This window comes from Babylonia areolata, chromosome 13, assembly GCF_041734735.1.
Source record: "Babylonia areolata isolate BAREFJ2019XMU chromosome 13, ASM4173473v1, whole genome shotgun sequence".
Lineage (NCBI taxonomy): Eukaryota > Metazoa > Mollusca > Gastropoda > Neogastropoda > Buccinidae > Babylonia > Babylonia areolata.
The window spans coordinates 23328594-23355238 of NC_134888.1; the positions used below are offsets into that span (position 1 = coordinate 23328594).

A 26645-nucleotide genomic window follows, 5' to 3' on the forward strand; every position below is an offset into this window, starting at 1 on the left:
CAACTGACAAAGTATTTGTAGAGAAAATGTCAATGTTAAAGTTTACCATGGACACACAGACACACGGACACACACACACACACACACACAGAGACAACCGAACACCGGGTTAAAACATAGACTCACTTTGTTTACACAAGTGAGTCAAAAAGGCATACATTTTCATTCTGGGACTACTGAAGACGATGCCAGTTTGGACAGGCTGGTACCACAACGGTGTTTCAATCAGAAGAAAATCAACCTCCAAGCTGTTCGGCTTGATTCAGTGATGATTTATTTTTTTCAGATCCTGCAGAACTGTGGTGTTTCCATTGAACTGCCCTTCTGTCCAGGTTTTCAAACACCACTGAAGTCCACCTGCCACACCAGACCACTTTATAATCCTCCCTCCGATAGTGCTCTCATTTCCAGAACAATTTATTTGTATTGTGCAAGTTGGGTTTGTGGGGAGGGGTTGGGGGTGGGGGCGGGGGTTGTGGGGCAGGGGTTGTTGCTGTTGTTGATGTTGTTTTTTAAAGTTGAAACTAGAAAACAGATACCTTGGCAGAACTGATTACAAGTTGGACTTTGATACAGTGTTCATCAATGACCAGGGTTTAAGGTCATGTTTTGTCCAGGTGTTGTTGTGTCCCAGGGAAAGGAAAATTATTCTGATTTTCCTCACTCCAGCCAGGTGTGAATGGGAACCCGACTACCTGGGGAAATTTTAAGAAGTGGAAGGAGAGGAGTAGGCCCTGCTTTTCTAAGCTGAGCCCTGGAGCCAGTTGCATTGCTCAGACGGAAGAGCCTAGTATGGTCATAACCCGCTACTAACTGTGTGTAGTGTGGAACTGACCAATGGCGTAGTTCGGTCAACGTAGGCATTTAGTCACGTGTAACTGTCAAAAAGTTCGAACCAAGTAATGCAACTGGCTCCTGGACACAGTGGATATGAATTAATTGCCCCAAATGTCTTAAAAGACTATGGGACCAAAACAACCAAACATGAGTAATCTAAAGTGATGGGGATGATATATGTTATTTTCAGTAGGTCATTGGGAAGTTGCTAGCAGTTCATATTTCTTTTTATTCCCACTCTGATTTTCATCCGTGAACAACTTGACCTAAGAATGAAATGCTAACGGTCATCATTCACCAAACAGGGAGTGCTGGCCAAGTGGTAATGCGTCTGCCTAGGAAGCACGAGAATCTGAGCATGCTGGTTCGAATCCCATAGTTGCCAGTATTTTCTCTCTCTCCACTAGACTATGAGTGGTGGTCTGGACACTAGTCATTCGGATGAGACAATAAACCGAAGTTCTGTGTGCAGCATGCACTGAGCACATGTAAAAGAACCCATGGCAACAAAAGGATTGTACCTTGCAAAATTGTGACAAAAAGGGTAATACAATACAATAGCTTGGAATGTTACTGGACTCTATGTAGTCAGTGCAGTGAACCAAAGTGACACAGTATACACAGCAATGATGGCTGCAGTGGCTGGAGATTTTTCCAATCTATGAGGTGAACATATGAGCAGACCTTCTAGTGTCTGGATCCTTTCATGTGTATACACACGTTAAAGATCCTGTGAATCTTGTCAGCATTTGGTGAGTTACAGAAACAAGAGCATATCCAGATGCACATCCCCGAAAACAAAGTATTGCTGCCTACATGGTGGAGTAAAAATGGTCATTCATGTAAAAGCCCAATAATACACACAAGTGAATGTTGGAGTTGCAGCCTTCAAGTGCAGAAGAAGAAGAATACGCTGAGAAACAACTGTTTAGGATCACTTGCAACTGTTGAAGATGTCTCCTTGCTTTGCTCTCTGCACGTTTTCAACAAGCTGTTTGTTGTCTTTACAGGTAAAGTGTTTTTCATCACTAACTTAATATTCACAGGGCCCATCATTTTCTTTTTTCATTCATTTTCATTTGCCTGGTGTTGTTGGTGGGGGTTTTTTTTTTTTGTTTTTTTTTGTTTTTTTTTGTGTTTTTTAATAATAAAAGTACAATAATTATTATCCAAGGGCTTTCAGTGGAACATTATAACTTTTATTTTTCCCTAAAAGGTATTATGATTTGTTGAAAAGAAACGTCTTCCTTCACATATACACATTCTCCACAACGCACAACCTTTTGCAGAAAGCCAATGGTATTTTATTCAGCATCTCTAATGCAAATAATTCTTCTTTTTATCATATCTGAAATCAAGAGAAATCTCTTTTATTACTAACAATCATCTACTTCTACTTGTTTTTTTCACCAGAGATATTTTTAAAACCATGATTTCACATCATGTCTTAAAACAGATGATAAATTTGAATGATGATTTCACTCACAAAATAAGCTTTGTTTGTCTATTGCTTCTTTATCTAGTTATGAGCAATTCATCTGTGACTAAATATATTTATCACAAAAGGCATCATGAATAATTTTAATGATGAACTGAAGGTCGATTTTGTTCAAATTGTTCTTCTCTTCATTTTCTGTCATAATGGAATATTCAGCTTTGAGCATATTTTCTCTTGTTTTCCTTTCTGCTGCATTCACATGAATATTTCACTATCAGAAACAAATGCCTCTTAAATTTTGTTTTACTCTGGCCAAAATCATTTAAAGGGAGACATATATATGTTCATAGTATAAATAGATGAGACAATGAAAAATATATTTTAAGGTAAAACCAGCAGAAATGTGGATACAACATAACTATACAAGTATAAATTCTGCAGGACTGCTTGTATATGCCAAGAGAAAAAAACACCATCACATAAAGACTCTTATTTTGCCACATTCAATCACAAACCAAAATATCAGAGCATTCATATCACATACAGAAACACTGAGAGCTTCCTTGCCCACAGTGATGGCAGTGTGAGATGTAAACACTTAATTATTTTGGCACATGAAAAGCTAACAAAAACACATAATAACAAATGCAATGATAAAGTGATGACAACAACGATAAGGAAGCTATATAGGGACACAATTGCTCATCTAAGCAGCATGAACCTAATTTTTAAAAAAATTATACATGATTGTAACTGCTCTTCTGAACACCATTGACCTACTTTTGACATGATTGTAACTGCTCATCTAAGCACCAATGACTGACTTTTTAAAGTCTAATTGTTCATCTGTGCAGCCTTGACCTACTTTTTACATGACTGTAACTCTCATCTAATCACCACTGGCCTACATTTTACATGATCTTACCGCTCATTAAAGCAAAACTTTTTTTTTTCTCTTTTTTTCAGTTTTTACATGACTGTTATTGCTTATCTACGCAGCGCTGAAACACTTTATGCATGACTGTCACAAATCAGAAAGACCCATGATTATATGTGTGTATTTGTATTTTTTAAGCATACAACAGGTATAGATGGCAGGTGCTATCTTGTAAACAGATGGATATTGGTTTCAAGATCTCACTTCACGGCACTCCTCTTCTGCAATCTAACCAAAACAAGATGTTTCACAATCACACTTACTGCTCCACAATGCTGAAGATTCATATACATTTATGTTTTTTCATCTATCTGACAAGTTCACAAAACTAATATCATCATGGGTCTAACTTTTATTTTTTCAGTCACTGCAAGTTGCTTTGGTCTTGAAAAAGAAACTGAGAGAAACAGAGTAAGCTCTGCCCCTGAATGTGTTTTAAAAGAGGTCATGAGTCTTATTTTCTCTGAAGAGGCGTACAATACAAGATATTGTCCTGTTGTCATAATCTGAGCTCTTCTTCCACACGATGTGCAGAATGTAACATTATAAATGCAGAGAAAACAGTAAAAAGATCTACTACTGAAAGCAGATATCACAACAGCAAAAGCCAGGCAACAATCACAAAAAAATTCACATAGTTCTCTGTTGAATTATGTATATTTAACAACAATAACAGCACCATCTGGGGGAAAAAAAACAATGAAAATAATGACAGTAAAAGCCCAAAAATATAAGCCATTTCTATCTATAATCTGCAAAAACAACAACAACAACAAAAAACCCCCAAAAGACCCCACATAAGCCATTCATATCTATATTCTGCCTAAAAAATATAAGCCAGTCATATCCATAGTCTGCCTAAAAAATATAAGCCATTCATGTCTAAAATCTGCCTGAAAATATAAGCCATTCATATCCAAAATCTGCCTTAATTTCTGGCCTTTACAGTGCATAGAGCACATCCCCTTCTTTTTTTTTTTTATTTTTTTTTTTAAAGAAAATAGAAGTGCATGAATGCATGCATGTGTGTTTATTCTTCCTTTCTCATGACATCTTTTGTGGCAGGTCCACAACTACATGCATGTATATGAATGTGTATTGTGTGTGCGTGTGTCTATGTAAGTTTGTGCCTGCCTATGTGTGCGTATGTGTTAGGGTAGCTGTTAGATACACATGTATGTTAAAATGTATGTATGCAGTGTGCGTGCGTGTGTGTGCGTGCGTGCGTGCGTGCGTGTGTGTGTGTGTGTGTGTGTGTGTGTGTGTGTGTGTGTGTGTGGTCACATTTTGGTGTGCGCATGTAACATAGATATAATGTTTTATGTTATCAAAAGCGTTTTTGTAAAGCACCTAGAGCAGATTTCTGGATAGTGAGCTATATAAGTATCCATTATTATTATTATTATTATCTTTTCAAAGATGTGGTTTTAGACAGACTGTTTGTGAGTGTGCATGTGCGTGTGCATGTGTGTGTGTGCATGTGGGGGCTTGTGCGTGCGTGCCCATGTGTGTGTGTGTGTGTGTGTGTGTGTGCTTTGCCAGTCAAATTTTCAAAAGAGAAAATGGTGAGATAGAAAGAAGGAAAAAAGAGAAATATTTCAGCATCAAACTAACACACACACACACAGAGAAAACCAATTCAAAGTTCATTCCAACATGATAAAATATATATTAAACAACTGTATAAGGTTTGTTTGTGTGGGTTTTTTTTTTGTAATCCAGAAAAGGACAGTGGAGTCAGCCAACTTTGACTTGCTTCTCCATCCTTTGCCCCATTCCCCCCATATTTTAAAATTTGTGTCCTGTTCCGTTAACAAAACATTAACATGGAAAGTTTGCTATTTAGCCATTTTGCACAAAATGAAAATCAACAGATACGAAATAACATGGCAGAAAACAACACACATCAGTTAATATAGCACTAACTTTTTACACCTCAGTATATTTCCAATGAGACATGACAACAGGTCTGACCAGTTGCAGTTCATTAGATAACAGGGGAAAAAAAAAAACAACCAATGAAATATTACATGCTATGCAGAACAGTTACAAATCATTCTGAAACCAGGGTACAAACATGATTACGTCAGAGAACATGACAATCCCGAGTGAATACACAGCCAAGTAAAAAAAGCTATGAACAATTATTCTACAAAGAAGAATTACAGGTAATGGGACAACAGTGCAGAACAATTACAGACCATTACATAACAGTGCGCACAAATTACAAATTTTTTCACATACCCCTTAACAGATGAAATGTATTGCCATGATCTGTATGAAACAGCTTAAAGAAGAATATAAAAAAAAGAGAGAAAATAAAACCATAAAACCAACCCATAAAACAGTCAAAACGCTGGAAGACGATACACAAGTAAGTCCACACTCATTCACAGTTATTTGACATTGGCATAGGTGAAGTGTGCTGGGCCTGTGCTGTAATCTTTGATACACACTTGACATCTGCTCACTCGACGACGTAGATCGCCTGCTTTCAGGGTTTCTTGCAATGGCATTCTGAATTGGTCATTACGCTCAATTGTGGACAACCAGAAACTGCAACAAAAATCATCCTCATAGTTATGCTCCATCGTGAGTTACACTCAATTGTGGACAACCAGAAACTGCAACAAAAATCATCCCCATAGTTATGCTTGATTGTGAGTTACGCTCAATTGTGGACAACCAGAAACTGCAACAAAAATCATCCCCATAGTTATGCTTGATTGTGAGTTACGCTCAATTGTGGACAACCAGAAACTGCAACAAAAATCATCCCCATAGTTATGCTTGATTGTGAGTTACGCTCAATTGTGGACAACCAGAAACTGCAACAAAAATCATCCCCATAGTTATGCTCCATTGTGAGCAACCAAAAACTAGAAAAGAAATCCCATCCATAGTTTTGCTCTACTGTGTAAACCAGAAACTGCAACAGAAATTGTCCATAGTTACACTCCATTGTGGACAGCCAAAAACTAAACAGAAATCATCTATAGTTACACTCAACTGAGGACTACCAGAAACAACAATATAAATCATCCATATGTTACTCTAACATGGACAATAAGCAAAAACAAAGATGTTGGTTTTCTTTTCTTTTTTTTTCAACTTATACAGAGCATCCCTGGGTATAGCTGTATATGGCAGACTCAGGATCAGCAACAAGGGGGTATAATGCCAGTGAAATGGCACAAACAGGGCAGCAAAAAAAAAACCCCAAAAAACAACAACAACAAAACCAAACAAAATCTATATATATGCAGGCTAAGCCTTCTTGTATGAATGAGAAAGTGAAATGCTTTTTCAAGGCTCTCACAAACCATCCAAACATATAAGTCTGATGCTTCTTCCCACCAACTCTGCTGAGTGTCAGGTAAAAGTAAATGGAGTATTAGAGATCATGCATCTGTGGCAGACATTGGGCTAAAGATGAGGCCTATTTTTTTTCTCTTTACATAAGCAAGCACTTTTTGTATTTTGTATTCCTTTTTATCACAACAGATTTCTCTGTGTGAAATTCGGGCTGGTACACTACAGCGCCACCCATTTTTAAAAAATTTTTTCCTGCGTGCAGTTTTATTTGTTTTTCCTGTCGAAGTGGATTTTTCTACAGAATTTTGCCAGGAACAACCCTTTTGTTGCCGTGGGTTCTTTTACGTGCGCTAAGTGCATGCTGCACACGGGACCTCGGTTTATCGTCTCATCCGAATGACTAGTGTCCAGACCATCACTCAAGGTCTAGTGGAGGGGGAGAAAATATCAGCGGCTGAGCCGTGATTCGAACCAGCGCCCTCAGATTCTCTCGCTTCCTAGGTGGACGTGTTACCTCTAGGCCATCACTCCATGACATGAGCAAAGCTTGGTACTTAAATGTTCATGATCAATGGAAGGAAAAATTTTACACTGAAGGACTGTGAATCAATATGCCGATGCACAACAAGCACACAGTCTTTCCCCGCTTACCTTATCCTCCCTCAGTCTCATATTTTCTTTCACTTTAAATCCCCCCCCCCCCCCCCCCCCCCGCTCCCCTCCCTCTCTCTATCTATATATATATCTCATTTTTATCATTCAATCTATCTCCCCCCCCCCCTTTCCCTCTCACAAGCAGAAAGGAACACAACATATGCACAACTGCACACCACTCAGCACCCACAATTCTTCCTCACCTGGTTGAAGTAGCATAGTAATTGCAGGTGCCGCGGCCATGGCACTCAATGAAGGGAGACGACCTGAAGTCCTCCAAGCATGACCCTGGAGAGTTCAGCCCCTGGCCTGATCCGTGCGACCCTGCGCCAGTGCCCTGTACACACACACACACATACACAGTGACACATAAACACACACAGTGATACACACACATACAGTGACGCACACACATGTACACATGCACACACACATACACACACACACACACGCAAACACACACACATTCATACATACACACACACACTTACACACACAAACACACATGCGCACGCACACAGTGACACACACACTTATCTGTTACTGTCTGTGTGTCCTTGTGTATATATATGCGTGCATGTGTGTGTGTGTTCCTGAATACCCCTCCCCACACACACGCACCCCCACACCTTCCCCCGTCCCCTCAGTCCAGCAGAGGAGAAAGTGTACAAAAAAAAAAAAAAAAATCAGTTGTGGGTATAGCAGAGGTAAAAACAAAACAAAACAACGTAATGCTGACGACTGAAAAGGTAGAAAAGTCACACTTACAACCAAGAAGCTGTAGCCAATCCACACCCCACTCCATCCCACAGGGCATTCAGGAATAGTCATTGTCTGACTGTGCACTGCCATCACCTGCAACCATACCAACTCTTTGTTGCTGTTGTGGGGTTTTTTTAAATGAGTATTTCACACACAAACACACACACACAGAACACACACACACAGAACACACACACACACCTATCTAACATCGCTCAATGATCTGCTGTGCGGGTATAATTACTCTCCCACCTGATTTGCACACACACACACACACACACACACACACACACACACACACACACTCACTCACACAAACACACACACACAAGCACATGCACACACACACGCTCACATTCACACACACACACACACACACACACACACACATCTAATATCATTCAAAGTGAAAAGACATCAAAGAAAGAACTCTCTCTCACACACACACACAAACACACACACACACACACACACACATGACCCCTCCCCTACCCACCCCCCACACCGCTTTGAAAATTTTGGTGGACTACTATGTCCTATGAACAGTTCATTATAAATCAAATTGCCACTATGGCTTGGTCAACTACTGACACTAGGCAACAACACCATGTTGCCCAAACACATCGTTTACAAACGCCATCATTAGTTGCTATGTCTTCAAGGTTCTCTCCCTTAGTTCACCACTTCCAGTTCAACATCGTAGTTGACGATCGACGATAATCAACATGCCAAAAATCAACACACTTACAGGAGCGGGAGTCTCGCAGACAGAGCAACGACTGATGTAGGGCTGGATCTGCCGCCCCTCCACGGGCTGCATCATGGGGGTCATGGGCTCAGGGGTCGACAGCCAGTAGCTGTAGTCAGAGCGCGACGCCACGTTGCACACATTGTTGATGTTGCAGAACATGAAAGGCATGGTGCTGAAGCGCGTAAGACAGCTGCCGGCCTCACCTGAACCACAGCAACACCAAGTATCCATATCATTCATTCAAAACGTAATATAATTTTTTGACACAAGTTGCTGGAAGTTCAAGACAAAAGATGCAATATTTTACTTGTAACTTTAAATCAAAAATAGAAATAATAAAATGTCAGCTTCTGTCGATGTTGAAGGTTGTGAGCTATCTTCTTGATTCAAATGTCCCCCACTTTGTCCCCACTGGTTGCTAATTTCATCTCCTTCACTTTCCCAAAAATTACCTGATGAATTAGAAGTCAAATTCTTGTCATTATCTGCTGCAAGAATGCATCATGATTTCATCAAGCACTTACTATGCAGTAAGCCTTTGACATGTTAACTTCTCTATGTGGAAAACCAGATAAAAAAACACACTAATCATTTGATTTTTGGTCTGAATCTTCGCATGCCTGGGACGAAGGAAGTTACGTTCAAGTTACTTCCCTTTGCTAGCAGTTTAATACATAATAATGAGCTAACGAACCAGTTTAAGTGAATGGGTTTGTTTGCCTGCCTGCTAGGCGGGCTCAGGCGGAGAATAGCTATCAGCGGCGCCCACCTCTCTGGTGTGCGAAGGGTTGAATGAATTAAGGCCAGACACTACAGTCAATAACGACTTTTTTTTCTCTCCAACTATATCTATTTTTTTGTCTACTAGGTGTATCATCACTTGTGGATCACAAAAAAAGTATTATCTTAGATTTCTGTGAATACCCGCTGCAATGGAAACAAATCAAAATGGCCGCCAAACAATGTATCAAAGAAATCGGGTTTGTGGTCCATGTGGTGCATACAAACATTTTTTGTTACATGGACTTGATACACAATGACATTATCTTCATTTCCACGTGAGATTGTGTTGATTCTTCAATTATTGTATTTTTCATGAATTTTTGAAATTTTGGGAATTGCGAAATCCTCAAAATTTACAATGGGTAAAAAGATTGGAACAGCTATGAATTAAAACCCAGATAATATTTTCATACATACTCACAACAAAACTTCAATAACATGTTATAAAACAATCATGCAAAGTCTCATGGTTGTTGGTTTACTCATCATTGAGCAAGTCCAAAGTATGCTGTCAAGGCCAGAAACTTGACAACTTGTGTCAAAATTGTACAAAATAAACACTTCCGTGATTCAGTAAGCAATCTTTATTGGCAATTTTTTCATTGTTAAAGACATCTTTACAGTGGAAAAACTTATGCACATGATAGAAGAGATGTTCAAGAATCAAAATCCATCAAAAACCCAAATCATGAAAAATCATCATTTTGGTCTCTTTTGCACTGCTGTGTCCACCCTTAACTCACTCAGTACGGCCAGTCCTCTCTTCTCCTCTACACAGACCCCTCGGATGTCCAGTGGGTGTCTGAATGACCCAACCTTTAGCTTCCGTCGTCAGAATTGTGGTATTCTTTGTCAACATTCACGTCTTCAGTGTAAGAGCCTTCCGCTTGTAATATTTTGATGGTGGAAATTGGGGTGAAACGCTGTTAACGTCGTCTCTTTCGCCGTTCGTATGGAGAGAGTTAACACTTAAAAGTTAAAGAAGTTGTCATACCTCACCGAGATTTTCATAATCAATATGGAGATTAATAAAATAAACAGAAATAATTGTAAATAAGTACACATATAAAGCTGAAGACTTGAACTACTAAAAAAAATCACACACATAACACACACACACACACACACATACACACAGTAACACACACACAAACAGCTTGTTCATACCCAGGTCCTGTCCGCTGCTGCGTCCATTGCCCATGACGTAGAGCAGGGAGTAGCCATCCCACATCTTCACTGTGCCGATGGGGCATTCTGGAGGTGCTGTTGTCTGGCTGTGCCTGGATAAATCAGTCAGACATAACAGTTTGTGTCGTCTGACTGCATGTATAAAAAGGTAACACACAATACATATCAGCTAGCATCACACACACCTGTATGAAGTGGTCAGACTTACCAGTTAGCACTTCATTCTGACTGTGCCCGCATGAAACGGTCAGTCATAACATAACAGTTAACGTGTGTGTGTGTGTGTGTGTGTGTGTGTGTGTGTGTGTGTGTGTGCATTTTACATTTATATACAATCTATTTGCTGGATGTTTTTATTTGTTTCATTGCTGTACAATACCTTGTCTTAATGTGTGTGTGTTTGTGTGTGTGTGTAGGGGGAGTGGGAGGGTGGGGGTGGGGGGGGTAAATATATACATTTTACTTGCTTGATGTTTTCTATTTGTATACATTGTTGTGCCATACCTTATTGTCTTAATGTGCGCGTATGTGCGTGGGGTGGAGGTGGGGTGTGGGGGGTGTTTTAGTCTCTCGTCAGCTACTGTGAGTTCTTATTTGACTTGTTTTAGTGTATTTTATGGTGCATATGTTCATTTTTATGTTGGTGTCTACAAAGCGCCTGTGATTGCACACATTAATTTCCATGTGGATTAATAAAGTGTTTTTGAATTTGAATTCATTCTGGAAGTGCTACTGTCTGACTGTGCGTGTATAAAGCGGTAAGACATAACAGTTAACGCTTCATTTTGGAGGTGCCATTGTCTCACTGTTCTTGTATAAAGTGGTAAGACATAACAGTTAGCATTGTCTGACTGTGCCTATATAAACTGTGTCTGGATAAAGTGGTAAGACATAACAGATCCCACTGTCTGACTGTGCCTATATAAAGTGGTCAGACATAACAGTTAGCGCTTCTTTCTGGAAGGTCAGGCATCTGCTTGGCAGATGTGGTGTAGCGTATATGGATTTGTCCGAACGCAGTGACGCCTCCTTGAGCTACTGAAACTGAAACTCTGGAAGTGCTATTGTCTGATTGTGCATGTATAAAGTGGTCACACATAACATTTAGTGCTGTCTGACTGTGCCTTCACGAAGGGTGACACACAGGTGCTTGTGCTATGTTTTAGTCAGAGTTTCACTTATTGAGTACTTGTCAAGTGTGTGGACAGTGATTTTTTTTTACTTTCTGTGATAATATGATAAAACTAAAGAATGAACTCACAGCATGATATATATACATACCTGGTAAAGAATATGCCCGGACCAGATGCAATCGTTCCTGATGGGCCAGGGTCACCTCTTCGACCCCGTTCCCCAGGCAGACCAGGTAACCCACTCTGTCCCTGACGACCAGGTGTTCCAGGTAAACCTGGATCTCCTCGGAATCCTGGTAAACCACCCTCACCCCGTCGCCCAGGCCGACCCGAGGGACCAAAAACTCCATTCTCACCTGTCAGCATCCACAAAAAATGAAGAGTAAAAATTACTGGAATGATTTATGATTTTAATCTCTTTCCCCCTAACTCACCATTCAATTCACCCCATCTCTTCTGCCCCTTAAGCGTACATTCAAATATGAAAAATCAATACTTTAACTCATTCTTCTCCCCGAACAAGTTAACTTGTACCATGATTACTTCCCCTGTGGACCAGGTACGAGTATTTTCATACCACTCCACTGTTCTAATTTTGTTTATTCTTGCGTGGTACAATCAGCATTCTAAACTGAACCATTTACGGATTCTGGAAGCATGAAAACAAAGCTTTGTTCTGATTAAATCAACAATTCTCCATCAATTTTTGCTGTTTTAGTGAACCACTCTACTTTTTACTGCAGTGGTCTCATGCAGTGTTGGTCCAGGGGAGCTGTAACAGGCAGGTAGCTGTGGGGTAAATGATTTTTTTTTTTTTTTTTTTTTTTGTGCGCCGTTTCAGTGGCATTACTCCCATGCCACTCATTTAGATTTCCCCATACACGGACACACCCGGGTTCGTCCGTCGCAGTTCCAGCGTCGGCAGTCCACAGGGAATCATCGATGTTAGGTCGCCAGGAGGCCACACACCAGAGGAGACCCTGCACTGCTGCTGAGTCACTTCGGTGGTGTTCAGTGGTGCCTGTTCTGTTTTAACGTACTTAGGACACCACCTACTAAGCCCCCTACTAACGACAATAATGGCTTAGTCGCGGAGCCAGACTGAGTGAGCGTCTCTCCCAGAGTGGAGACCGCCACCACGTCCCTCAAACAACAGCCCCCCATGAATCTGCCGACACTGACGACATTGACAGGACTCACCCCAAGCACGGAAGTGGAGGGGTATCGAAACTGAGGTCACCATGAGAGCAGGGCATGAAAGGCCACAGACTTTACAAAATGTCCACAATCACCAGTATGTGTGATATTCCTCTATATTCCCCCATTTCTCGATGCCTCCATTCCTGAGAATGAAAATGCCTGCACACCCTGCCATGCAGCAAATTCTGTATAATGTTGTTCTAAATTCAGAACTCTCTACTTGGCTACCTGCTGTTGGTACACATGCCCATCTCAGTTTGCAGTGAAACTCTTCAAGGGAAGTAACCATGAACAGAAGTGAAAAGTGGAAGAGCAGTCAATGTGAGTTGCCTCCCATCAACAACTTTCACTTCCATGGCCGCAATGATGATGAACCTGTAACTCTCAACCCTCCTGCCCCTCGCCATCTCCCCCAACCTTCCCCCCAGGATTCACAGGCAAAACCACCTTGCCCGTCAGCCTTTCTGGAGGGCAGTTTTAATGTAGCACATATGTTGTTTGATGTTAGCTTTTCTCATCATTTTGACAATGCCTTATTCCATTTTCTTCAAACATACACACACACACACTCTCTCTCTCTCTCTCTCTCTCACACACACACACACACATATATACACACACACACATATGCAGGTTTATAAGCAAATATTCCTCAACCACCATTCCCTCTCCAACTTCTGTCCTAATCCTGTCTTCACCCATACCCCCTCCTTTCTAATTTATTTTTTCCTCCCATCTAAAATAACTATATGGGAAGACAAGAAACTGAAGACAACTACTACAACCAAAAATCTTTTTCAAAGGAATATAACAAACTTGACGGGCACAATAAGCGAATGGTTAAAGCGTTGGACTTTCAATCTGGGGGTCCCCGGTTCCTATCTCGGTAACGGGTAAAGGGTGGAGATTTTTCCAATCTCCCAGGTCAACATATATGCAGACCTGCTTGTGCCTGAACTCCCTTCATGTGTATACGCAAGCAGTAGATCAAATACACACGTTAAAGATCCTGTAATTCATGTCAGCATTCGATTGGTTATGGAAACAAGAACATACACAGCATACACCCCCCCGAAAACGGAGTATGACTGCCCACATGGCAGGGTAAAAATGGTCATACACATAAAAGCCCACTCATGCACATACGAGTGAACATGGGAGCTGCAGCGCAGCCCATGAATGAAGTTTCAGTTTCAGTTTCAGTAGCTCAAGAAGGCATCACTGCGTTCGGACAAATCCATATACGCTACACCACATCTACCAAGCAGATGCCTGACCAGCAGCGTAACCCAACGCGCTTAGTCAGGCCTTGAGAAAAAAAAAGGGTGAATAAATAACAGATAAATACATTAAAAAAAATAACTACTACCACCACTAATAATATGTGTAAGGCGCAAAAATGTGATGAAGTCAACTATAAGCGTACATAAATAAATAAATAAAAATAATTATAAAAGACTTCTCCTATGATGATGACAACAACCACCACCACTACCACTACCACTACTACATCTACTACTTTACACACACACACACACACACACACACACAGAATTCATGTCCACAAGCACACACAGACATCAGTGCAGATAGGCCTTGCTCACACATGAACGAAGAAGACGAAGAAGAGAAAATAACAAACTGACCTGGTTCTCCACGCTGTCCAAACAGACCATCAGGGCCAGGAAGACCCTGATCCCCAGGATCACCAGGGATACGGGTGACATTGTAAATTGACTGGGGAGGACCTGGGGGACCCCGGTCACCTGCAAAAAAATACACACGTTTTCAGTGATGGTGGAAGAGTGTAGAGCATATCAACATTTATGATAAATCTTCAATCGTTTCTTCCATTTACCATGAGTTATGTGATGGGAAGAGAGTTTCTGCATTTAAAATAAATCTTCAAATTTTTTTTATTTAAAAAAATTTTTTTTTTAATTTTTTTTTTTTACCATGGTTCAGTAATGGGAAGGGAATTTCTGCATTTATTATAAATTTTCAGTCATTTTTCCCTTTGCCATGGCTTGAATGCAAAGCGCTGTGGTCAGGGTTGAACAGCAACTAAAGGCGCTGTGAAAAGCACAAAACTGGTAAAATTACCACATGTAATACACGAGTCATTATTTGCTGTCACATCTGTATCTTTTCAAATGCTGAGCATTGACGATTCTTCCATGGGAGAGCAGCCTGAATTACATGCAAAGAAAATCTGCTGTGGCTGAAGTGTAGTACAATTCACAATGGTACAATACATTACAATACAATATCATGCAATACTGGAATGCATTCTCTCTCTTTCTGGCTGTTCTCCTTTCTTTCTACATCTTTCACTATGTTCGGCCCTCTCTCCCTCTACCTCTCAGTGTCTACAGCAGCTATCACTCTCAAAAGATACAGACCTCTGCGTCCGTTCACTCCAGGGCCACCTTTAAAGCCTGTGAAGCCAGGTTCTCCTTTGTAGCCTTTAGCACCTGATAAGCCACGTAGACCGTCTGGCCCATTTGGACCAGGTAAACCAATGAATCCTGGGACACCTGGTTCACCCTGAGACAATGAAATTCAACACCCCAGGTGTGATACAAAATTTGAAGGAATTTGAAGCTCAGCTAAAACTTTTGATGTATGTTGAAACACTGTGACTCATTTAACAAGTGTGGCTGCTTTAAGGTTATAGAGTGGGCTTCTCACCCAAATGTTCTTAAGTTTGATACATGGTTTTGATGCATGCAATGGTTGAATGGTGGAGGTTTTTCTGATCTCCCAGGTTAACATTTGTGCAAGTATCTGCTAGTACCTCGACCCCTTTAAGTATATAATATGGACAAAGAAGATCAAACAGGCATGTAAAAGATACAGAAATCACTGCCGGCATTTTGTGGATTACGGATCCATGAAAACACCCAACATGCACCAGTCAGGACAGATTCATCAGCAAACTGATATTGGCCATATGATGGAAGAACAACTTAAGGTGAAGAGTTGCATATTTACGTCATACTACTGAAGCAGCTTGCTGTTGGGAGTACATCGATCCTCAACCTACTGTTGTTTCTTAGTCTCTGTCTATCTTTCATTTGTTGTTGTTGTTGTTGGGGAAAAAAAGACATTCAGAGAGCTGACAGCAACTAATTTGAGAATGTTTCCCTCAGACAGGCAGAATGGATTTAATGAGTGGAGGGGATTTACAATTTTGTGGTACTATGGAACATGCAACAACAACAAACAAACAAACAAAAACCAGAAAAAAAAGAGAGAGAAGGAGTGTGGAAACTGCTGATTCATTCTTACTATGAGAGATTGTGTTTTTGGGAGAGATTCCATTGGTGGGGTGGTGTTCAGTATTCACTTTTTGTGCCAAATGATTATTTTTTTTAATTGTTCAGCAATTTCTTTCTAAAAAAACATATCTAATTGATTCACTGTTGGATATGAACTGTAAATCAAAGAATTTTACTTCATTTCTAATTACAGAAGGTGTCTGTATCATTCCATGTTTTGTGCTTGTTCCACATGAACATAGAGGCAAGAACATGGAGAGACACTGTTACACCAGAACAGGCACTTCAGAACGCCACCAAAGTAACTTGACACAAGTGCAGGGTCTCTTCTAGTGTGTGTTCCTCTGGCAACCATGGCATGAATGCAGGGTCTCTTCTGGTGTGTGATCCTCTGGCAACCCAACATTGATAGCTCCCTGTGGACTGCACACCCTGGGACTGTGGCAGATAAACCTGGGCGTGGCTGCATATGAGGCTCAGGATAAGCAGCATGTGAGTGATGCCACTGAACTGGTGCAGAAGATGGGGCAGAAAAAAACAACTAAAGATAAAAAAGAAATAAAGAAATAGAGTTTCATGAAATTTTGTGAAGGATGCAGGGTAAGAATATGCCTTTGGTTCCTGTGAGCCTGGTAATATCTTGTTCTAATGAAGGAAAAATCCTGGACATGTTGGCAACTGAATAATGCCAAGACTACTGAAAAAAAAACTAATAAAAAAATGTACTCTGCAAAGAATCTTGTGCTCATAGGTTATGCCTTCTGGGAAAATCTAAAACCAAGGAATGGGAAAAATGCATATGTCTGGGGAACCACAAGTAACTAGCCACCAAGTTCATAAAAGTCATGTTTCTGTTTGTGTTAAAAATGGTGTTGATTAACTCACTCAGTACGGCCAGTCCTCTCTTCTCCTCTACACAGACCCCTCGGATGTCCAGTGGGTGTCTGAATGACCCAACCTTTAGCTTCCGTCGTCAGAATTGTGGTATTCTTTGTCAACATTCACGTCTTCAGTATAAGAGCCTTGCGCTTGCAATATTTTGATGATGGTAATTGGGGTGAAACGCTGTTAACGTCGTCTCTTTCGCTGTTCGTATGGAGAGAGTTAAACAATGGCAGTGGCTTCAAACTTGGAAGCCATATATCATCCACAATCACTGTATATGTGAGAGGACATTTAACAAAATTCCTCTTCCTCCATGGAAGCCACAGCTTGAAGGAAGTTATTTGACAAAGAAAAATTTGTTAAATACATGCACAGATACAGAAAACCGTTTTGTCTCATCACTAGAAGTGGAAATAAATAAAACTGAAGACTTCTCCTATGATGAAGACAACAACCACCACCACTTCCACTACCACTACTACATCTACTACTTTACACACACACACACACAGAATTCATGTCCACAAGCACACACAGACATCAGTACAGATAGGCCTTGCTCACACATTCCTCACCACCATGACAAACAGACCCACAATGTCCAACACAAAGCCAAGAATGAAATATACGAGTCTTCTTATCTTGCAAAGCCCATCCCACGACTTACATCTTCACCACGGCGGCCATCTTCACCGGGTCGACCTGAAAATCCTTGTGCACCCGGCCGTCCAGGATTCCCCTTCATCCCTCCCAGCCCAGGTAAGCCAGGTAGACCATCCATACCCTTGATACCCTGCCGTCCTGTGGAAAGCACAATAACTGTTAGCTTGTTGCAGCCATGCCTACGTAAGTATGTTTACAGACACCTGTCACCACCGGATGAACAGTGTCAGAACATGTTACCTGTCTGTTGACATTATTTTGAATCTTGCTTTTAAGATGAAAGTTGTTCAGTGATGTGAACACACACACACTTGCATGCATGTATGTATGCACATATTCATGCACACACACACAGACACACAGGCACTCACACAAACACTCGCACTCAATAACACACCAATGTAATCAAGAAGCAAATACTTTCTTCTTCTTTTTTTCTCTTCAAAATATTAGATTGTATCATGCTGAGAACACTTTCCTTTCTCTCTTTTTAAAAAAAAAATTTATTTATTCATTTATTTTTAGCTACTTAAAATAGAAAAGCCTTTCACAAGGAAGAAAACAACTTCAGGGTTGAGAAATAAGTAAATGTTTCAATTCATTATTTACAATCTCACCAACCACACAGACTATTTCACAGCTAGGAAACGCATTAAAGACAAGCAAACACACTTTTCACAATACTACAACCAACACTCAGACTGCTTTGATTTTTGTTTTTAACCCAAAATGATTCTAAATACTGCAAACAAAAAAAAACAAATATCAAACATATCCTGATGCTCTAACTTAAGAAAAAGAAAGAAAAATGATCAAAAACTGAAGATACAATACAATACAATACAATACATCTTTATTCATCCACTTGGAAATTATTTATGCATCTACTTGCTCCTCACTCACACAGACTATTTCACAGCTACGAAACACATTAAAAGCAAACAAATCCTCCTCACTCACCCTACACAGCCAAGTCCAACACAAACACAACATGACAAAGTGTGGACTAAAGATTTTGTTGGTATTTTTTTCAAAGCAACATATAAAGCTAAATACACACAAACAAGTAATACAACACAACAGGTACATTTCCCATACACACATTCAAGTCCCCTTACCCTCACACACACACACACACACACACACAAACCACAAAGTGAGATGCAAAGATATCCTAAAAAAGTCAGATAAAAAAAAAAACAACAAAAAAAAACAACCACAAGCGATACCTGCAGAAGGACCAGCGAGACCAAGACTTACCTGGCAGGCCTGGCCTACCCGGGTCTCCGGGATAGCCTTTGGGACCTCGAGTCATCCGAACCGCTTCTCCCCTCTCTCCTTTGCGACCAGGACGACCAGGCAGGCCATCTTCACCCATGAAACCTCTCTGTCCCGGAAGTCCTGGTATGCCGGACCGCCCATCGTCGCCAGGGGATCCTGGGCGACCTGTCATTCAAACACAGGGCAATGCAGTCTGAGTTTATAGGTTTAAGGTTAAAGGTCCCACAGCCTTTTATGGCCAGTGAATTCAAGTCCACTGTGTCCAGGGCTCGGCATTTAGGTTAAAAGGTGAAAGGTCCTCGGAGCCCTTTACTGCCATCCTGGCAGTGAATTCAAGTCCACCGTGTCCAGGGCACGGCATTTAGGTTAAAAGGTTAAAGATCCTTGGAGCCTTTTACAGCCATCGGGACAGTAATTTCATATCCCCTGTGTTTAGGGCTCAACATAGGAGGGAGGGGCCAAATCCTCTCCTTCCACCGCTCTGACTTTCCCCAACGAAAGTCAGATTCCCATTCATACCTGGGCTGGATTGAGGAAAGCCGGAGTAAAGTGTCTTTCAAAAGGACACAACACAATGACAAAAGAGGGCCTCTTACCCTGGTCATTGAGAGCATGGAATATGGAATGTTTGCTTCCATCTCCGCATGCTTGCAGACTGACCACAGCGAGACAGCAAATAAAGGCCAGAAGCTAACATGTCATTAATCTCATGTATTCCTGTACACGTAGAGTGATGGCCTGGAGGTAATGCGTCCGCCTAGAAAGTGAGAGAATCTAAGCACGCTGGTTCGAATCACGGCTCAGCCGCTAATATTTTCTCCCCCTCCACTAGACCTTGATTGGTGGTCTGGACGCTAGTCATTCAGATGAGACGATAAACAGAGGTCCCGTGTGCAGCATGCACTTAACGCACGTAAAAGAACCCACGGCAACAAAAGGGTTGTTCCTGGCAAAATTCTGTTGAAAAATCCACTTCAATAGGAAAAACAAATACAACTGCAGCCAGGAAAAAATACAAAAAAATGGGTGGTGCTGTAGTATAGTGACATGCTCTCCCTGGGGAGAGCAGCCCGGATTTCACACAGAGAAATCTGTTGTGATAAAAAGAAATAAAATACAAATACAAATACAGTTCTAAAGGCAGGGAAAATCTATTCACAATTAATTTTGACACCAGTCATCTGCATTCAGCATTTTTAGGTTAGTGCCTCTCTTTTGCTCTAGCTTAAAAAGAAAGCTTTGACTTAAGTAAACTTGTGATAACTTGTACTGTTTCTGAAAATCCAGTTTTATCTTATTCTTATCCAGTCCACATGGGACAGAACACTCTCACTGTGCTGTCCAGACTTGATCAGAACAACATATTTTGTTCCCAGATCTAAATAATATAACTTACAGAACAAACAGTGACAGTTCCACTCCCAATCTGAATAATTTATGATGCTACACATAAATACACATCAAAAGAACAGTGATAAATTTCACCCTCAACTCTGAATAACATATAATACAACACTGTACAAACAGTGACAAATTTCACTCTGAACTTTATATAAGATATAATATTACACACCATACAAACAGTGACATTTCCACTCCAGATCTAACTAATGTATGACACTACATATGGTTCAAACAGTGATATATATCACTACCAGATATAAATAAAGTAAAATATTACACATTGTAAGAACAGAGCTACATTTCACTCCTAGATCTAAATAATGTCTGACATTAAGCATGGTAAAAACAGTGTCATATTTTACCCCAAGATCTAAATAATGTATGATGTTACAGATTATACATTTCATTCACAGATCTAAATAATGCAGGTAACAGATTTCACCCCCAGATCTAAATAATGTATAAAATTACACAAGGTACAAACAATGACAGATTTCACCCCCATATCTAAATAACGTATGATGAATTACACCAGGTACAAACAATGACAGATTTCACACCCAGATCTATATAATGTATGATATTACACACTTTAAAAAAAAAAAAAAAGAAAAGAAAAGAAGCAACATTTCACTCCCAGATCTAAACAATGCAGGATACAACATGCAGTAAAAACGATGACAAAATTAAAAGATTTAATCACCAGGTGGTGCAGGTGGTCCGGGGTCTCCAGGTCTGCCAATGGGGCCCTGCTCGCCTGAAGACAGAGACAGGATAGTCGGTACAGGTGCAAAAACAGCAATGGATATGACCATTAACATTCCTTCTGTAAAACAATCATTGTATAGGTGCTGTACAATAAAGATGCACACACTTAAACATTCCATCTGTAAAACACTGCTATACACCAGAGATGCACACAACAGAACATTCCTTCTGTAAAACGATGATAACAGTGAAACTCTCTGGGCAGATATCAACACAGTATAGTCTGTACAGGTGCAAAACAGCAATGGGTATGACCACAAACATTCCTTCTGTAAAACAATCATCACTGTACAGGTGCTATACACCAGAGATGCACACAATTAAGATTCCTTCTGTAAATTGATCATAACAGTGAAACTCTCTGGGCAGATATCAACACAGTATAGTTTGTACAGGTGCAAAACAGCAATAGGTATGACCATAAACATTCCTTCCATAAAACAATCATCACTGTACAGGTGCTATACGCCAGAGACACACACTATCAAACATTCCTTCTGTGTGGTGAGAGTTTCACTCTTTATTGTTTGGTTTTCCTTCTGTAAAAGAATCTTAACAATGAAATTCTCTGGGCAGATATCAAAACAGATAACAGCCAGGTTCGCTATTTTGATCATGCCTGGTTATCTTCTGCAAATAAATATTGGTTTTGTCCATCGTTTAATGCTTTGATTGGTTTTCAAACAAGATTTAGCATTTTATAAATGTCATTATTATTATCAATCTTCTTATCATTTTGTTATTATCATCATCATTATCACCATCATCATCATCACTACTGCTGATATTGATAGTATTATCATTGTTATCACTGTCCAAATCCAGTTTCTTCATTCTATAATGAGTTTATCAAAATTCAATGAAAATAGGTTCTTTGTGAGTTATCAGCCATGTTTTGGTCAGAAACTGCCTTCACCTCTACACTCAATCTCGCTCACTATGGTCGGCTTCGGATCCACTCTGTTTACGCATACCCAGATTCAAACACTCCACTGCTGGCCGCCAATCCTTCTCTGTCTCTGGACCTTGCAATTGGAATGAGCTTCCTCTTTCGCTTCATCAGGTCTCCGCACTCAGCTCTTTCAAGTCTGACCTTAAAACTCACCTCTTCCCAAAACAGCCTCCCTTCCCTGCCTCTTCCTTGTATTCAGTTTCTCAGTTTTATAGTTATGCATGCGTGTGAATGACTGGTACGAAAGCACTTTGATTTGTCTCTGCACAAGATTCAGCGCTATATAAATACCATTATTATTATTATTATTATGCTTGCTGATTTATGTAGCTATTGTACTGACCCTGAACTACCTGAATTTGAGTAACCATGGTTCCAACATTTTGTGCTTCATTATATTTAAAACCAAATATTAAACAACGAGCTTGTCTTTTCAGTGAATAAAACACATTAAGTGACAGCGACAACTTGAAACGCAAAACAATGGGAACTTCTCCACCATTTCCAGAAACATGACTATCAAACTCATAAGCTCTTAACTACAACAAAGCTATCTCCCCCCCCCCCCCCCCCCCCCCCCCCCCACCAAACCGGAGTGATTCGGGGAGCCAAGCAAAGCAGCCTTCAAACAAAAACCTTTAGTTTTCAATACACTTCCAATACAACTGACACTTCAGCGTACTCACCAGTGCGTCCGTATTCACCGTCAAATCCGGGCCGCCCATCAAAGCCACGTTCACCTGGCTCCCCACTTCTACCAGGGGAACCCGGGTTCCCGTCCACTCCCCTGCGCCCAGGCTCCCCAGGGACCCCGTCCAGCCCTGGCAGCCCGTCTTCGCCGCGGAGCCCTTTCAGGCCAGGTAGAGCTGAGCGACCAGGTAAGCCAGGGTCTCCATCATCACCTGGCCGACCATCCACACCAGGTAACCCGTTACGACCTGGCTCGCCTCTTACTCCTGGCCGGCCACTTTCTCCAGGTGGACCTTGCAGACCCTGGGACACACCAAAGGGGTTTTTTTGTTTTGTTTCGTTTTGATGTTGTTGTTGTTGGTGGTGGTGGTGGTGTGCGTGTGCATGTGTGTATGTGTGTGTGTGTGTGCGTGTGTGTGTGACCTTGCAGACCCTGGGACACACCAAAGGTTGGGTTGTTGGGTTTTTTTGTTTGTTTTGTTTTGATATTGTTGTTGGTGGTGGTGGTGGTGTGCGTGTGTATGTGTGTGTGTGTATGTGTATGTAGGAAGGAATTTTTGTTTAATGTCCCGTCACACATATCGGTGATTGAAGACATTTTGTAAAAGTATTTATGAATACATCTGAGTATTATCGGTTAGAAGGGGTGGGAGATGTGGATGAATGGAGGGTTTGGGGAAACTGGGCAAATGAGGGTAAAAATGTGGGTGAAATTTGAAAGAAAAACAAAACAAACAAACAAACAAACAAAAACAAAAAACCCTCTAAATACAGTTACAGGAAATTACTTAAAGGACTTCGTAAAAGAGAAGTCGTTAAACTGACAAGCGAAACAACTGATAATGAATGCAAAAAGTCAAAAACATCAACGTTCTCAGTCACTTGTGAAGACACACTTTCGTGTACAAAAGGCTTCATCAAGCTACAGTGAAAAATTATATGCTCAATTGTCAGGTTATTAAAGCATATACACTTGACATTAGAACAATACTTGGTCCGTAATGAATTTGATAATAGTCTGAGAGCTAAGCTCAGAATTGGTCTGCGAATCGGACCAAAGTCTGAGAGAGTCAACTGACGAGGTTTTAGACTTGAATTCAAGCACCTATAAAAGTCTCTTTCTAGTATATTGCTTATTTCCTTGTATGACAATGGGCAATATACTTTTATACTATCTATATGATTTTTTGCTCCCCTTTTTGCTGCCCTATCTGCTTGGTCGTTATAACGGAATCCAGTGTGGGATGGTATCCAACAAAAATCAACATTTGTACCCTTCACAAATAGGGAGTGCAATAAATACCTAATTTCAAAAAATAAATCTTCTCTTTGATTATTCTCAAAAAGGAGCAAACCTTTTAAGACAGATTGAGAATCAACACAAAATAGGATATTACTTATTATGATTGGTATATCAACAAGATGATTTAAAGCCATAAGGATGGCCACCAATTCAGCTGTAAAAATTGAATGTCCCTTACCTAAATAATATGATGTTTCTGTTTTCAGGTCAGGAATGACAAAAGCAGATCCTGCACTGCTATCATCCAGGACCGAGCCATCAGTGTAAACTTTTAAATGATAATCAAAATTTTCTTCTAATTCAATTCTGACAGATGCTGCTATTATATGTGGAGATTCTCCTTTTGTTGTGTCAGAAGCACATATGTTGACGTTTGCTTTTGTTAACTCCCAGGGAGGGACAGGTGGCACCAGAACACGAGGTGCCATATCATGCAAATCAATGTCTGAAGAATTTAAAATATCTGACACATATGTGCGAATGGTTTGTAGATTTGAATTATTTTGTGCATTTTTTGGAAAATCAATATCAGACCTAATATTTAATTCCTCAAAATCATCCACTGCTGTACATCTCACAATATATTTAGCAGAACTTAATTTTCTGATTTCATCTAGTGGTAGAATACCCGCAAGCTTATAGGCTTCTGAGGTCTTAGTATGCACAGGTACCCCTAAAGCCAGTTTCACAGCTTTACTGTCAATTATTCGCAGCTTCTTTAGGAACGTCGGCGGGGCAGAAAAGAAAATTTCTTGACCGTAGGTCAATCTTGATCTTACGAGAGATGTCGCTAAATGTAAAAGAATTTTGGAGTCTTGTCCCCAAGGAGAGTGACTTACAATTTTTAAGAAATTTAAACTTTTTAATGCTTTAGTCACCATTGAATCAATGTGTTTCTTCCAGTTTAGTTTTGAAGTAAATAGGATCCCAAGAAATTTGATTTCCGACTTGAAAAATATTTCACGTCCTCCTAAAAAAAAACGTGGTAGTTTGCTGGGATTATAACCATTATTAAAGAGGATCAAATGTGTTTTTTCTACAGAAAACTCAAAACCATTAGATTGCATATAGCTACTCAGTCTATCGAGTTCACCCTGAAAATGTTTCTGTACATAATTTATGTAATGTAGGCTTGTCCTTTTCCTCAAGGATGTCTGAATCCATATAGCAATATCATCAGCATATTGAGCCAGCTTGGTAGATGATGAAAAACATGTATGTAAATCATAAAGCATAATGTTGAACAACAATGGAGAAATAATGGAACCCTGCGGGATTCCCATGTTTATAGGCCTAGATGTTGATAAAGTTACTCCCACTTTTGCCACTATATATCTCCCACTTAAAAAGGATTTAACATAGTCATAAACATGACCCGACAGACCAATTTGTTTCAGCTTAAATAACAGTCTGCTATGCCACACTCGGTCATAAGCTTTAGTAAGATCGAAGAAGGACGCAAGGATACTTTTTCGCTTAGAAAACTGTTTTTTAATTTGGGTAGTGAGACGGGTCAGATGATCAATTGTAGATCTTCCTTTCCGGAATCCAGTTTGAGCTGACGGAATTATGTTATTTTTGTCACAGTAATACACCATTCTAATATTTACAATTTTCTCCATGACTTTCCCAACGTGGGAGGTAACCGAAATAGGTCTATAACTCGAAGCTTCTGTTCGAGGTTTACTCTGTTTTAATGTGTGTGTGTGTGTGTGTGTGTGTGTGTGTGTGTGTGTGTGCGTGTGTGTGTGACCTTGCAGACCCTGGGACACACCAAAGGTTGGGTTGTTGGGTTTTTTTGTTTGTTTCGTTTTGATGATTTTTTTTATGTTGTTGTTGTTGTTATTGGTGGTGGTGGTGGTGGTAGTGGTGTGTGTGCGTGTGCGTGCGTGCGTGCGTGCATGCTTGCCTGCCTGCCTGTGTGTGTGCGTGTGTGACCCAGAATTTGGGAAGTTTTGTTTTTTATATTTCAATAATGATGATAAATGATGATGGGGGTGATGAAGATGCTGCTGCATGGGTCCATCTAGGTTTGGAACAACTTGACAAGGCTGGACTCTCACAATGCATCCCGGCATCAACCAGGTTCAGGGATAGGGACACCAGCAGCGATGACCAGGAAATCTGAGCAACATTTCCTAAGATGCATCTGTAAAGTGGATGATCTTTGTGCTTTGTCGTCCTCCAAGTAGGAACCAGCTATGAAAAAAAATCTCCTCTGATGGGAATCGAACATCTCTCTCTCTCTTGCTCTCTCTTTCTCTCTCTTGGTTCCTCATTAGAACATTTTGCGGACTACATGATATGAACCCTTATTTGACGTTAAACATGGACAAATATCTAAGAATAATAACCACAAGATTTAGGTTGTGTGTGTCGAGTTTGGCTGTACATTGTTACAGATACAGTAAATTTGATCT

The 26645-nt window shown here is 40.4% G+C and overlaps 1 protein-coding gene across 1 annotated transcript in view; it reads right to left on the reverse strand.

Moving 5' to 3' along the window:
• Positions 1-2118: 2118 nt before the first annotated feature.
• LOC143289156 (uncharacterized) overlaps positions 2119-26645 on the reverse strand; it is a 90708-nt gene continuing 66181 nt past the window's right edge. The window contains exons 31-42 of the mRNA XM_076598057.1: positions 22919-23225; positions 21216-21269; positions 19088-19273; positions 17832-17965; positions 15401-15545; positions 14645-14764; positions 11947-12154; positions 10645-10757; positions 8692-8897; positions 7950-8036; positions 7385-7518; positions 2119-5768 (exon numbers count right to left, since the gene is read on the reverse strand). Of these exons, the coding sequence (XP_076454172.1) occupies positions 5609-5768; positions 7385-7518; positions 7950-8036; positions 8692-8897; positions 10645-10757; positions 11947-12154; positions 14645-14764; positions 15401-15545; positions 17832-17965; positions 19088-19273; positions 21216-21269; positions 22919-23225 (1854 nt within the window). The 3' untranslated portion in view covers positions 2119-5608. The remainder of the gene's footprint in view (positions 5769-7384; positions 7519-7949; positions 8037-8691; positions 8898-10644; positions 10758-11946; positions 12155-14644; positions 14765-15400; positions 15546-17831; positions 17966-19087; positions 19274-21215; positions 21270-22918; positions 23226-26645) is intronic.